The sequence below is a fragment of the Zalophus californianus genome, chromosome 3 (genome assembly GCF_009762305.2).
Source record: "Zalophus californianus isolate mZalCal1 chromosome 3, mZalCal1.pri.v2, whole genome shotgun sequence".
NCBI lineage: Eukaryota > Metazoa > Chordata > Mammalia > Carnivora > Otariidae > Zalophus > Zalophus californianus.
This window is the reverse complement of record NC_045597.1, coordinates 102,504,285-102,519,339: the sequence shown is the minus strand read 5'-3', so window position 1 is coordinate 102,519,339 and position 15,055 is coordinate 102,504,285. Positions and strand designations below refer to the sequence as shown.

The 15,055-nt window shown below is 38.3% G+C and overlaps 1 protein-coding gene across 1 annotated transcript in view; it reads right to left on the bottom strand.

The window, feature by feature from the left end:
* UBXN4 (UBX domain protein 4) overlaps positions 1–15,055 on the bottom strand; it is a 59,647-nt gene that overhangs the window by 14,905 nt on the left and 29,687 nt on the right. Inside the window, exons 6-9 of the mRNA XM_027590892.2 lie at positions 13,596–13,689; positions 7,194–7,248; positions 6,293–6,457; positions 3,555–3,682 (exon numbers count right to left, since the gene is read on the bottom strand). Of these exons, the coding sequence (XP_027446693.2) occupies positions 3,555–3,682; positions 6,293–6,457; positions 7,194–7,248; positions 13,596–13,689 (442 nt within the window). The remainder of the gene's footprint in view (positions 1–3,554; positions 3,683–6,292; positions 6,458–7,193; positions 7,249–13,595; positions 13,690–15,055) is intronic.

Here is a 15,055-nt window from a genome sequence, read left to right as displayed (position 1 = left end):
AGTACCTCATTGTGATTTTGATTTAATTTTCCTAATGACTAATAATGTTGAGTATCTTTTTATATGGCTTACTGACCATCTGTAGATCTTCTCTGGAGAAATGTCTATTTAAATCCTTTTCCCATATTTAAAAACTGGGTTGTTTGCTTTTTACTGTTAAGTTATTAAAAACTCCTTTTTGTATTCTAGATACAAGTCTCTCATCAGCTATATGGTTTGCAAATATTTTATCCAATTCTGGGGGCTATCTTTTCACTTTCTTGATGATGTCCCTTGCAACACAAAATTTTTAATTTTGATGAAGTCCAACTTACCTATTGCTTTCTTTTGTTTCTTGTGTTTTTGGTGTCATGTCTAAGAATCACTGCCTTTTCCAAGAACACAAGATTTTCTCATTTTTTTCCTACGAGTTTATACTTGAAGAAAGAGTTTATACTTGAATGAATACTTCAAATTCATTCTTTTGGATGTGTCCAAGCACCATTTGTTAAAGAGCCTATACTTGGGGCACCTGGGTGGCTCAGATGGTTAAGCGTCTGCCTTCGGCTCAGGTCATGATCCCAGGGTCCTGGGATCGAGCCCCACATCGGGCTCCTGGCTCAACAGGGAGCCTGCTTCTCCCTCTGCCTCTCTCCCTGCTCATGCTCTCTCTCTCTCTCTCTCTGTCTCTCTGTCTCTCTCTCTCTCTCTGTATCTCTGTCTCAAATGAATAAAAAAAAAAAAACCTTAAAAAAAAAAAAGAGCCTATTCTTTTCCCCACTGAATGACCCTGGTACCATTTTCAAAAATCAATCGATCATAAATGCACGAGTTTCTTTCCTTTTTTTTCCTAAAGATTTTATTTACTATTTTTTTAATTTAAATTCAATTTAGTTAACATATAGTATATTATTAGTTTCAGGGGTAGAATTTAGTGATTCATCAGTTGCATAAAACACCCAGTGCTCATTACATCAAGTGACCTCCTTAATGCCCATCACCCAATTCATCCCCCCATCCACCGCCCCTCCAGCAACCCTGTTTGTTCCCTATAGTTAAGAGTCTCTTATGATTTTGCTTTCCTCTTTTTATTTTTCCTTTCCTTCCCCTATGCTTATCTGCTTTGTTTCTTAAATTCCACATGAGTGAAATCATACGGTATTTGTCTTTCTCTGAACTGATTTCGCTTAGCATAATACCCTCTAGTTCCATCCATGTTGTTGCAAATGGCAAGATTTCATTCTTTTTGATGGCTGAGTAATATTCCATTGCATATAGACACCACATTTTCTTTATCCATTCTCCTCTTGATGGACATCTGGGCTCCTTCCATAGTTTGGGTACTGTGGACATTGCTGCTATAAACATTGGGGAAATGCATGCGTTTACTTCTGGAGACTCAGTTCTACTACAATGATCCATACATTTATCCTTATGCCAATACCACACTGTTCGGGTTACAGTAGCTGTATTTTAAAATTTAAAAAATCTGAGTCTCCAGGGGGGTTGGGGGGATGGGTTAGCCTGGTGATGGGTATTAAAGAGGGCACATTCTGCGTGGAGCACCGGGTATTATGCACAATGAATCATGGAACACTACATCAAAAACTAATGATGTAATGTATGGTGATTAACATAAACAATAAAAAATTATTTTAAAAGATAAAAAATCTGAGTCTCCCAACTTTGTTCTTTTTCTAGATAATTTTGACTATTCTGGGTCCCTTGCATTTCCATATGAATTTTTATGCAAAAATTTTGGCAAAAAAAAAAATATCACCTGGGATTTTAATAGGGATTTTGCTGAATCTACAGATCAGTTTGGGGAGTACATCCATTTTTCCCCCTTTTTCTTTTCATTTCTCAAGCCCCTTTTGTACTGCCATCTTAACAATAGTAAGTCCTCTGATCTATGAACACAGAATGTCTTTCCATATATTTATATCTGCTTTAATTTTCAAAAATGTTTTCTAGTTCTCAGTATGCAAGTCTTACACTTTCATGACATATATTAAGTATTTTATTACTTTTGGATAATAGTTTTTAAAAAGTAGTTTTTATTCATGTTGTAAGCTCTGTACTTTGTTGGTTGGTACCTCTTACAGAAGGGTTCATATAAACACTCACTGTCTCTCTTTGACTTCATCTTTCTGCTCCCTACATCCTTTGCTTATTCTCTCATATTCTGTTCTCCCTTCCTCCACTAGTACCTATGCAACAAAAAGGGAAGGAAGTATTTATTTCTTCAAACTGTATCAACTTAATAAGGACTCAGAAATCATGATTATAAAATAAACGTAGTAAAAGTTGAAAAAACAAAATAAAAAGTAGTTTTTCTGGGGTATCTGGCTGGCTCAGTTGGTGGAGCATGCAACTCCTGATCTTGGGGTTGTGAGTCTGAGCACCAAAATGGGCGTGGAGATTACTTAAAAATAAAATCTTAAAAAAAAAGGTACTTTTTCTGATTACAAAAGTAATGCTCATTAATTTTCCAATACAGAAAATACAGAGAAGTACAGGACTGCCTGGGTGGCTCAGTCAGTTAAGCGTCTACCTTCGGCTCAGGTCATGATCTCAGGGTCCTGGGATCGAGCCCCACATCAGGCTCCCTGCTCAGTGGGGAGCCTGCTTCTCCCTCTCCCTCTGCCCCTACCTGCCCCCCTCATGTGTGTATGCTCGTGGTCTTTCTCTTTCAAATAAATAAAATCTTAAAAAAAAAAAAAAGAGACAAGTACAGAAAAGAAAATATTAACCATAATCCAATTAGGATGTATTGGAAATCTGTATTTTTCTCTTTAAAACATATTTTTGTTTTGGGAACTGTCTTATCCCTGCCACCCATCATTCATTCCGGTATGATTATCAGTAGCATTTCCCTGACCTCCTCACCACAGAAGTGAGCATGTGAACTCCCCCAAGCAGGGAGCCAATTTAAGCAGACACAGGGATTGAGCTGAAGGTGGCCACATCAACCAAATAAGGCCAATCAGAATTCTCCCTACTTAATGACATAGGATTTGAGAAAGAGTTTTTCCTCTGGGATCAGGAGCTCAAGATCCTGAATGTGCCAAGAGGCCCTGGGTTCACCATCATCATAAAAGTTTCTTTGAGAATGAAGCTAAAACAAAAAAAAACCCCAAGAGGTTAAAAAGAGAGAAAATGTTATCTTTTAAATCCCTGTATCTAGCTATATCTAACCAAATCCATCAATGGAAATCCCAACTGCACAACCAATGGATTCCCTCTTTTGCTTAATTTTATTTGACCTGAGATTCTCACAACTAAAGAATCCTAATACATGTAAGATAACCACTATATCATTTCAATGTATGTGTTTTCTGTCTTTCGAAAATAGATTTCTTGAGCCTTCTTTTAGAAGTGATTTATTTTGTACTGTTACACTGTACACACACATTCAATGACAAACACCATTGGCAACTGCCACACTGGTCATTACATCCTCCTGGAACTACCTACTATAGCGACAGCACACAATAGTGTTAAAAAGCAGCTCACAACTGTTGTTCTCCTCAGTGGCTATGTACGCACAGATAACTTAGCAGGAAATAAAGTACCTTCTTTCTCTTGCAGAAGACTCCCTTTTGACTTCCATTTCTGCCTGTTTGGCCAGCAAAGCAGCAGCTTTAGCAGCTTCTACTTCTTCTTTTGTCTTTGCAAAACGAGCAGCTCTCTCTGCACGGTCCTTTAAAACAGGTATTAGACACTAATTATCTTTCATTGCTAGAATGATCTATTCAGGTATTTCTAAACACAAGGAACAAACACAAATGTATATGAGTTTTTTTTAAATCTTATTTTGTTATGTTAGTCACCATATAATACAGCACTAGTTTTTGATGTGGTGATCCACAATTCATTGTTTTTGTATAACACCAGTGCTCCATGCAGTACGTAACCTCCTTAATACCCATCACCGGGCTCACCCATCCCCCCACCCCCCTCCCCTCTAGAACCCTCAGTTTGTTTCTCAGAGTCCATAGTCTCTCATGGTTCATCTCTCCCTCCGATTTCCCCCCCTTCATTCTTCCCTTCCTTCTCCTAATGTCCTCCATGCTATGCCTTATATTCCATAAAGAAGTGAAACCATATGGTAATTGACTTTCTCTGCTTGACTTATTTCACTTAGCATAATCCCCTCCAGTTCCATCCATGTTGATGCAAATGGTGGGTATTCATCCTTTCTGATGGCTGAGTAAATATTCCATTGTATATATGGACCACATCTTCTTTATCCATTCGTCTGTTGAAGGGCATCTCGGCTCTTTCCACAATTTGGCTATTGCAGACATTGCTGCTATGAACATTGGGGTGCACATGGCCCTTCTTTTCACTACATCTGTGTCTTTGGGGTAAATACCCAGTAGTGCAATTGTTGGGTCATAGGGTAGCTCTAGCATATGAGATTTCTTAAAACCATCTGTAAACTTTATCACTCTAGATCTGGTATTTTTTAGTTTTATGAACTATGAGAGACCAGCGAAGTCGTTTATTAAACAAGGACTTGATTTTGGTCACTACTGTCTCGCCAGAGCCTAGAAAAAGATCTGACACACAGTAGGTAATCAACAAATATTTGTTGCATAAACAAATGAACAGTATTATTAAGGTAGACATGGCTTTCATATATATTATAACTGCTTAATTCTAAAAGCAGTTGTTGTGGGGCACCTGAGTGGCTCAGTCAGTTGGACATCTGCCTTCAGCTCAGCTCATGATCCCACGGCCCTGGGATCGAGCCCCGCATCGGGCTCTCTGCTCAGCGGAGAGCCTGCTTCTCCCTCTGCCTGCCACTCTGCCTATCTGTGCTCTCTCTCTCTCTCTCTCTGTCAAATAAATAAAATCTTTAAAAAAATAAATAAATAAATAAATAAAAGCAGTTGTTGCAAAACCATCTTAACCTCCTACTTGATGTGCCTAAATCTTCTGAATGTCCCAAAAATGAACAGTTGTGACTACAGGAGAATGCTACATAACCAGTTCTAAGCATTTTTGTTTTGTTTTGTTTTTTTTTAAAGAAAGGCAGAAAGCCACATGCAGCACCTCATTTGGATGTGTCTGAGTCTTGGAAGCCTAACTACGTTCTTCTACAAACGGACCTTGAGAGCTTGTTTGGAGGTTCTAGCAGGGGAGCGCAGCTTCAGAAAGGACACACATGGAGCAGCGAGGGAGGAAGGGCACACCTAGCCAGCCAGATTATCTGAATCAACCCTGGCAATCAATAGCATGACAGATGTGGCAGCCAGATCGCCCTCACATCCCTAAAGAATTTTTGAAAACTACATTTGACTACTGATAAAATTCGTAACATAGAGAAAAATTACTTTGAAAAAAATCATCTCAATTTTAATCTTTTACAAAGTTTTTGTTTTAATTTCAGTATAATTAACATACATTGTTATATTGGTTTCAGGTGTACAGTATAGTGACTCAACAATCCCATACATCACCTGGTGCTCATCCGACAAGTGCACTCCTTAATCCCCATCACCTATTTTACCCATCCCCCCAACCCACCTTCCCTCTGGTAACCAGCAGTTTGTTCTCTAGAGTCTGTTTCTCGGTTTCTCTCTCTTTTTCCTTTGCTCATCTGTTTTGTTTCTTAAATTCCACATATGAGTGAAATCCATATGGTATTTGTCTTTCTCTGACTGACTTATTTCACTTAGCATAATACTCTCTACATCCATCCAAGTTGTTGCAAATGGCAAGATTTAATTCATTTTATGGCTGAATAATATTCCATTGTATGTGTGTGTATATATATACAACTTCTTTATCCAATCCCAATTTTTAATCTTTTTTTTTTTTTTTAAAGGGGGTGAGGGCAGAGGGAGAGGGACAGAGAGAGTCTTAAGCAGGCTCCAAGCCCAGCATGGAGCCCAACGTGTAGCTTGATCTCACAACCCTGAGATCATGACCAGAGCCGAAATTAAGAGCCACTTAACGGACTGAGCCACCCGGGTGTGCCCCCCAATTTTAATCTTAACCATATTTTATGGTTTTTTGGAGGGGGGAGGGGCAAAGGGAGAGGGGGAATCTTAAGCAGACTCCACGCCCAGCTTGGAGCCCGACACAGGGCTTAATCTCACAAGAGTGAGATCACGACCTGAGCCAAAATCAAGAGTTGGCCGCTATCCAACATACAATTTCTACTAAAAGGAAGCTGAAAATTGGTACTGAGTCACTAAAATCTACTATTTTTGTGTTCATGGCCTGGTAGTAAACCAAAACCACAGTGCATGGAAAAACAATTGCACGAGAATCAAGCATTAAAAATAAACTTACTACTCACCAACGCAATCTGCTGTTTTATACGCTCTCGAGCTGCCCTATCTTCTGCCTTTTCTCTGTTTCTTTCCTCTAACATTCTTTTTGTTAATTCTTCTTCTTGTTTTCTTTTATAATCCAACATTTCTTTTCCAGTTTTTCTCCTCTCAATTTCCTTCTTAATTTCTCTCTAAATTAAAGACAGAGTAAATCTTATGAGCCCAAAAGACAACTTAATAATCCATCTTAGGTATTATATGAGCTGGTTGTAGGTCACAGCTAAAGGAATAACTTTGTAAAATATAAGGGTCTAGAAGAATTTATTAACAGTATGAGTTAAAGGTCAAGTGTCTATCAACTTACAAATCTTAGCATTTCTATTAAGCTTATGATATAATTTGTGATGTGATTTGAAAAAAGAATTACAGGTCTTTGGTTTGTAAAGTAAATGTTACCCTCTAAGGACACAAGATAGTCATTTATTTGGCATAAAGAATTGATAACTTTCTGATACTACAACCTCAAAGAGATGATGTAGTTTAGGGGCACACGATGAGAAAAATGAATGGCGTACCACAATGTGGCAACACCAGAGGGAAAATTCAGCAAAATGTCTACAAATTTCTTTTGTATAAAAAGGAACTAAGAATTTCATCTGCATCAAAATAATACAATTTTAACTCAATTCCCTTTATTCTTAGTGTAAAAGACTCACTGCAGGGGGAAAAAAGATGATCAAACTTATTCCTAGCAATTTACAAAAAAGTATACACTATGATCCTACTAAGGAAGTCAGGTAATTCCCTTCACTGTGCTTCAACACTCAACTGTAACCAAAAGCCATCCAAGGTCTGCCACACTGAGCAGGGAATCAAACATTCCCTCACTTACTGAAAGACTAAAATGATGATGTACATGAAGTTTACCTGTTCCTCCTCTTTCCTTTTCTCTTCTCTTCTTTCTTCGAGTTTTTTAGTGAGTCTGTATATAAAAAGTTTTTTAAAAAAATACATTAATGGAGACACATCTTATTAATATAATAAACAAATGGGAGATTCCTTTCGCTAAAAACAACTGGGAAATGAAGTAACAAACAAAAAAAGCTCCTGCAGGCAAAGAAGCAACTCATCTGCCTGGCCTCCAGCCCCAAGAGAAATCCATAATCAGTCAGTGGGAGCCTTTTAGAAGCCTAGTTCCACCTCCTACTTAACCATTAGTTTTCCTTTCCCCACCGATATAATATCTGATACTGATTTAAAAACATACATACACATCTTCAAATAAGTACATAAATTACTGAGTTACAAAGGCTATCGCCACACAGAAGTAAACAGCAATATAGCACAAATTGTTAAAAGTCAAAGCAAAAAACTGAAGGCTAGCATTTATAAAAACTAATACCAAAACTGATTGCCAACTCTAAGAAGTTCATCAATTAAAAACAATTATGAAAGCAAACAGTAGTAATGGTAGCAAAACCTAGTGAATACATTAAAACCCACTATGAGTTTTGAGATATCTAATTACCTCAATTTTTAAAAATTAATGGTACTTTCTCAGAGGGATTCAGTTACACAGGTATAAGTGTTTCCTAAAGCTCAGTTAAACAACTTGAACCAGAAATAAAGGGAGTGCTCAAAGGATGATGGGGACATCAAAGAACAGAAGAACAAAATGAAGAGGATGTCACTAGTCAAATCAATGGTAACGTGTGCACCAAAAAGAATGGTAAGAGAAATGAACTGTAATGCAGAGGAAAAAAAGGATCCATAAAATGTCTTACTGCTGAGGGGAGTTATAAACTGGTACAACCACTCTGGAAAACTGTTTGGCAAGTGTTTATGACCCTTTTCTGCTCCTGCAAATACACCCAAAAGATATGCCCACCAAGACATGTAAAAGAATGCTCATACAGCAACCCTGTTCATAATAGCCCCCAAAATGAAAACAATTCAAAAATCCATCAACAGAATGAATTAGTCAGGGGCGCCTGGGTGGCTCAGTTGTTAAGCGTCTGCCTTCGGCTCAGGTCGTGATCCCAGGGTCCTGGGATCGAGCCCCACATCGGGCTCCCTGCTCCACGAGAAGCCTGCTTCTCCCTCTCCCACTCCCCCTGCTTGTGTTGCCTCTCTCGCTGTCTCTCTCTTTCAAATAAACAAATAAAATCTTTAACAAAAAAAAAAAGAATGAATCAGTCAAATAAAAGAATATTATACAGCAACAAGAGTGTACCAATTATTGCCACAAGCAGCAGCACAAAAGAGCTGAAGCAAAGGAGAGCAGAGAGAGAACATGTGGTGATTGCATTATGAAGTTTATGAGCAGGCAAAACTCAGCTATGGTGTTAGATGCAGGGCAGTGGTTATTTTGGGAAGGAAAGTATTCATTGTGAAGGGGTTCTCAGGCCCCTAGGATATGGAGTACACTGGTAATTTTCTATTTCTTGATCTGGGTGCTGGTGTCCAGTAAGTTTACTGAAAAAAAGGTAGGGGAAAGAAAGTAGGAAGAGGTGGATCAAAGCAGTTCTCTACAGAAGAATGCTAGCTAAAAAATGTATAAGGTATAAAATTAGAAGGTATAAAACTAGAAAAAAGAAACCAGAACCACCGGGTGAAAGCTTTTGAGGAACAGCATATTCACTGTTTCAAAGAATCACCCTACAGATACTTATTAATTAGGGAAAAGGGCATATTTATAATCAAGAAATCCAACAGACACCATCTTAATTAATAATTAGACTTAACATCACCAATAATGCAAACATCTGATATCAGGTGCCTCCTCATGTGAGTAATGAGAAAGACAAACATTACCTACGTAATGTTCTCAAACTTTAACCTGAACCTAGAATGATAAAACAGGAACCCAATCAAAGGACATTCCAGAAACCAGGACGCCTGGGTGGCTCACTGGGTTAAGCATCTGCCTTCAGCTCAGGTCATGATCCCAGAGTCCTGGGATCCATCGGGCATCGGGCTCCCTGCTCAGTGGGGAGCCTGCTTCTCCCTCTGCCTGCCGCTCCCATGCTCTAACAAATAAATAAAATCTTAAAAAAAAAGACATTCTAGAAACAATTAGCCTAGACACTTAAAGAATATCCAAGACATGAAACATAAAAACAAAAACAAACAAAACAAAGGAAATGTTTTGAATTAAAAGAGACTAAACTAAATTCAATGAATGATCCTTGAATGGATCCTGTATCAGGAAAAAAAAGTTATAAAGGACATTACTGAAATAACTGGGCAAATTTGAATGACTGCTTATCAGATAATCTTACTGTATCATGTATTTATAATTTGAGTGTGACAATGGGATTACACTAATATCTGAAAATGTCTTTAATTACATGCCACTTGCAGAATTCTCTTCTGAGAAAAACAGATGCTATTTTGTTCTAATCTAGTTGAAAAGCCCATTGCATCTTACTCAATGACGTAACTATTGACTGTTTCATCACTCCCGCATCCAGGAATCTACTGCTAAATTGTGTTTATTGGCCTGAGGAATGGGGTAGGGCATGAATCAGTAGGCAGAGACTCCCAGGCCCATTCCTAGGCTGTAGCCCCTGCTCCGAGCCCATAAAATCTCAGCCAATGTTTTTATTCTTAGGAGATACACACTGAAGTATTTAGGGTAAAATGAAAATGATGTCTACAACTTTCAAATAAATTGGCAAAAAAAAAAAGGTCATTATACTATTCTTTCAACTTTTTCAGGCTTGAAACCCTTCCCAAAAAAAGGCTGGAATTGATGGTACAATTAACTGATAATATATCTATTATCTTTCCCAGAGAATTCCGCCAATTTTTAAACATAATGACATAAAAACATAAGCAAAATTTAATTAAAGATGTATCTTTTCATGTGAGTCGCTAAAAGATTCAAATTTCAGGGCCACCTGACTGGATCAGCTGGTAGAGCATACAACTCTTGATCTCAGGATCATGAGTTCGAGCCCCACACTGGGCACAGAGATTATTAAAAAAAAAAAAAAATCAAATTTCACATCTTTTAGCTTTGAAAATAAAATTGTATGTTTTAATTAATATTAAGAAAACCTGAGATCTCAGAATTACAAATCAACCTGTTTCTTAAAAAATCAAGTTTACTTCCTTTTAAGACAGATTTTTTTCTTTTTTTTTAAGACTTTATATTTATTTGACAGAGAGAGGGCACAAGCAAGGGGAGCAGCAGAGGGAGAGGGAGAAGCAAGCTCTCCACTGAGCAGGGAGCCCGATGCAGGGCTTGATGCCAGGATCCTGAGATCACGACCCAAGCCAAAGGCAGACGCTCAACCAACTGAGCCACCTAGGCGCCCCAGATTTTTTTTCTTAATATGTATGGGATAGGATGAGTTTCTGAGCTGACATCAATTTGATTTAGTCACCTTTTCACCTAACAAAACTCCATCTCCTTGAAGCCAGATGAGAAAAAAGCCTAAGATCTAGTGGTACGTACTTAGTTTTCCAGAAACTTGGTCTCTGGAAACAGATGTTATAGCTTGAGAGGATGATGAGAATCCTACATTTAATAATCCAATCTGCCAAATTTTAAGGCTGAGTTTTTATATTTTTATTATTATTTATCATTATTTTTAAAGATTTTATTTATTTGACAGAGAGAGACACAGCAAGAGAGGAACACAAGCAAGGGGAGTAGGAGAGGGAGAAGCAGGCTTCCCGCCGAGCAGGGAGCTCGATGCAGCGCTTGATCCCAGGACCCTGGGATCACGACCTGAGCCGAAGGCAGACACTTAATGACTGAGCCTCCCAGGTGCACAAGGCTGAATTTTTAATCTGTAGGACAGAAATTTTAAAATATATCCAAAATTAGAGAAAAATGTATATATTTTGCTTCACAGAGCTTAGTATTACAAAAGTCTATAAATATCAGATTACACCATAGGTATTTGATGTGTCACATTTATCTGGGCTGCAAAAAAGCACTGCAGCTCGGTTCTATGGGCCAGGGAAACTAGCAGCACATTAGGGTTTCAGAGCCAAATAACCTGCAGAAGATGGATAAGTCAAAGGCATAAAAGCACTACAGAGTCTATGACAAGGGATGATGGAGATGAAGGCCACCTGAAGGGTATAAATGATGAGCTAAGATGCCATTTAGGACAGGAATCTTATATAAGCTATTGTTTTTAGTTGTCATTATCAATGAATCCAATTCCATAAAAGAAACAAAACTCCTAATAGGGTACAACAGATGAATAAAATTCAGGACCACAGCGTAGGAAATAATCTGTACTAGCACCTAGGCTTTACTGGTTAGCTGAGTCTGATAAACTAATCTCAACAACAATCTGAAATGCTTTTATGGTTTAATTATATGACCGGGATTTTTCAAAAGTTCTTTAAACAGAGAACAGTTACTTCCCAATGAAAACTGTTTCATTTGTAAGTATGCCAACATTTCATCCAATTTTAACACTAGTGTCCTTTTTTAAAAGGCTCTAGCCCACATACATTTCATGTCACGGGTTCTAACAGTATATGGTTTAAAAAAATATACACGTATGTATCTCCAAGAGTGCTTTGAAGTTTTTTTAAGTTTAAGGATCTCAAACAACTTGTAGACCCACTTTATCCTGATACGCAATTATAAAAGTAATACTGCTCAATGAAGACAGTTTGGCAACCTCAGAAGAAAGCAAAGAAAAAATCCCTTAATTTCCCTTTCATAGATATAAATGTTTTCTTCTATGTCTTAAACCATCTTTATCTGACTCGATATACTACATATAACACATACACACCAGCGTAGTAACTATATCTAACTCTTTTAATTAAAGATGGTATATCTGTTTATAGCACCTTACAGGCAGACAGGGGCAGACACGCTCTTACTTAAGAATGGAAGGGGCGCCTGGCTGGAAGCTATTATGAAACAAGAGAAACTCCCCCTTTCACACTGCAATTAAATAGCACATAAGCCCGTCCTACAACGAAGGGATACCTGCTGTGTGTCTTCTCATTCCCGCCAAGTCTTCAAATCCTTTTCTGATCTTTTACTGTCACTTCCCCCCAAGGTGGTGCAAATAAAGATGCCCAGTGATGGACTTGGTGTTGGCAAAACAGAATGAAACAAAGAGGATGAACCACTGGGTGAACTTTGGTTCCCTGCTAATGTTCTTTGAGCCTTCTACCTCTTCTCACCACTGTGAGCAAATCTACCCTTTTCAGCTCAAGATCTTGGCCCTGCCCTGACTCCTACAAAGAACATGAGAATCTAGGTTTTGCTGAAATAAAGCTGATTCTCAGTCATGAGCAAACCCAAATACCCAATGTCAGTAGTCATTTTGAAACTTGTTTCCCCATAGCATCTGTGTGAACAAAAAACCCAAGTCTAAGGAATTTTAACTTCCATATAACACTAACTTGTTTTAGGTCAGGATTAAAAAATACTCCTGCTTTATCCATTTACAATTCATGTAACTTAAGAATCATACTACAGGGGTGCCTGGGTGGCTCAGTCATTAAGCATCTGCCTTCAGCTCGGGTCATGATCCCAGAGTCCTGGGATTGAGCCCTGCATTGGGCTCCCTGCTTCTCCCTCTCCCACTCCTCCTGCTTGTATTCCCTCTCTCGCTCTGTGTCAAATAAAATCTTAAAAAAAAAAAAAAATCATACTATAATATAAAGGACTCTAATTTGGTAATTTCTGTATCATTAAAAATACTAAACTACAGGGTGCCTGGGTGGCTCAGTTGGTTAAGCGACTGCCTTCGGCTCAGGTCATGATCCTGGAGTCCCAGGATCGAGTCCCGCATCGCAGGGAGTCTGCTTCTCCCTCTGACCTTCCTCCCTCTCATGCTCTCTCTCTACCATTCTCTCAATAAATAAATAAAAATCTTTAAATAAAAAAAATACTAAACTACAAACCACAAAAAGTCAGAAATCTGTATCTGATTATTAGATCAACTAATAACACACGACATTTAACAGACACCCACTTATGCAAAACCAAGGTTCAGTACAGTCATAAAAGTAGCGCAAGTTCTTCCCATCTGGAACTTACTATCTTACGGCATAGAGAGTTAAAAGCAGAAGTGATGGAGAGAAACACACATGTACCAAAAACCAGTGAAAGAGATTCTTAGGCTGATCAGACCTAAAGGTGACTGATGACTTCAGAGATACCCAACTTTATTTGTAGAATATAGTTTTTATGGATACAAATAAGTTGGCCAGGTAATAAAAAATTTCAACCCAAGATTCTGAAACTTCATTTGTGTAATTTTAACTTTTATTCAAATTAATTAAGTAACTGAAAACCACTCTCTTTTAAAAATACTATTTGCAAAAATAAGAGCAAACCTTTCCACTCTGACAGTGAGGTCCTCCGGAGGTCTCTGATTTGAACATCCACCAGGCTCCTGAGATGGATTGGCATGGCCTGAACTTTCTCCTCCTTAATTAATAAAAAGAAGTAAGAATATTGTATTTAATGCTGAATTTTAAACTGTATAAATGTTTTGGGTTACATTTGCTAATCTTCTTAAACATTACAAATTTTTCCTAATAATGGAGAAGATAAGAAATGAGTGATTACTGGGGCACCTGGCTGGGCTCAGTCACTAGAGCATGCGATTCAGGTCTGTGAGTTTGAGCCCCACACTGGACGTAGAGTTTACTTAAAAAAAAAAAAAAAAAAAAAAGAGAGAGAGAGAGAGAGAGAGAGAGAGAGAAAGAAAGAAATGAGCAATTACTAATTTTGGCATCTGGATCTGGATACAACAGTATATAAGTGGAAAATAAGGCAGTTACCCTGGCTGAGGGCCACCAAAGTCAGTGAAAGGGAAAACATGAAGAAGTATTAATCTGGCAGAAGGGGAACATAACAAAAAGAGTAAGCATGACTGACCATGGGTAGGCTTCACTCTAGAGCATCACTGTCCAGTATCTATGCTGTCCAGTACAGTAGCCACAGTCACATGTAAAGCTCTAGAGGCAAAGTCTGATCCTGGGTATCACTCTAGACTTATACTGGTCCAAGTGATCTGCTTTTGCAAACCAGAGTAATTCCTTAGAGAAGCTATTTTTACCTACACTAGTACTAGAAGGCCTCCAACTTAACTATGGTTTGCCTTATAGTTTTTCAACTTCGTGATGGTGTAGAAGTAATACACATTCTAGAAACCATACTTCCAATTTGGATCTTCTCCTGGGCTACAGATAATGCACTACGATACTGTCTTGTGATAATGGACAGTGGCAGCTCTCAGTCAACCATAAAATCACAAGGACAAACAACTAACACACTTATATCATTCTGTACCCATACAACCATTCTGTTCACACTTTCACTACAACAGTCAATAAATTACATCAGAGAGTCAATCCTTCATTATAAAATAGGCTTTGTGTTAGATGACTTCGCCCAACAGTAGGCTAGTGTAAGTGTTCGGAGCATGTTTAAGGTAGGCTAGACTAAGCTGTGATGTTCAGCAGTTTAGGTGTATTAAACTCATTTCTGACTTAAAATATTTTCAACTTAGAATGGGTGTATCAGGCTGTAACTGCATCATAAATCAAGGAAGATCTGTATATTTTTAAAAATGTCCTGGGGCATCTGGGTGGCTCAGTCAGTTAAGCATCTGACTCTTGATTTCGGCTCAGATTATGATCTCCAGGTCATGAGATCGAGCCCTGTGTCGGGCTCTGCACTCAGCGCAAAGACTGCTTGTCCCTCTCCCTCTGCTCCTCCCCAGCTTGGACGCTCTCTCTCAAAAAAAAAAAAAAAAAAGTAAACGAAATCTTAAAAAAAAAGTTTCCTG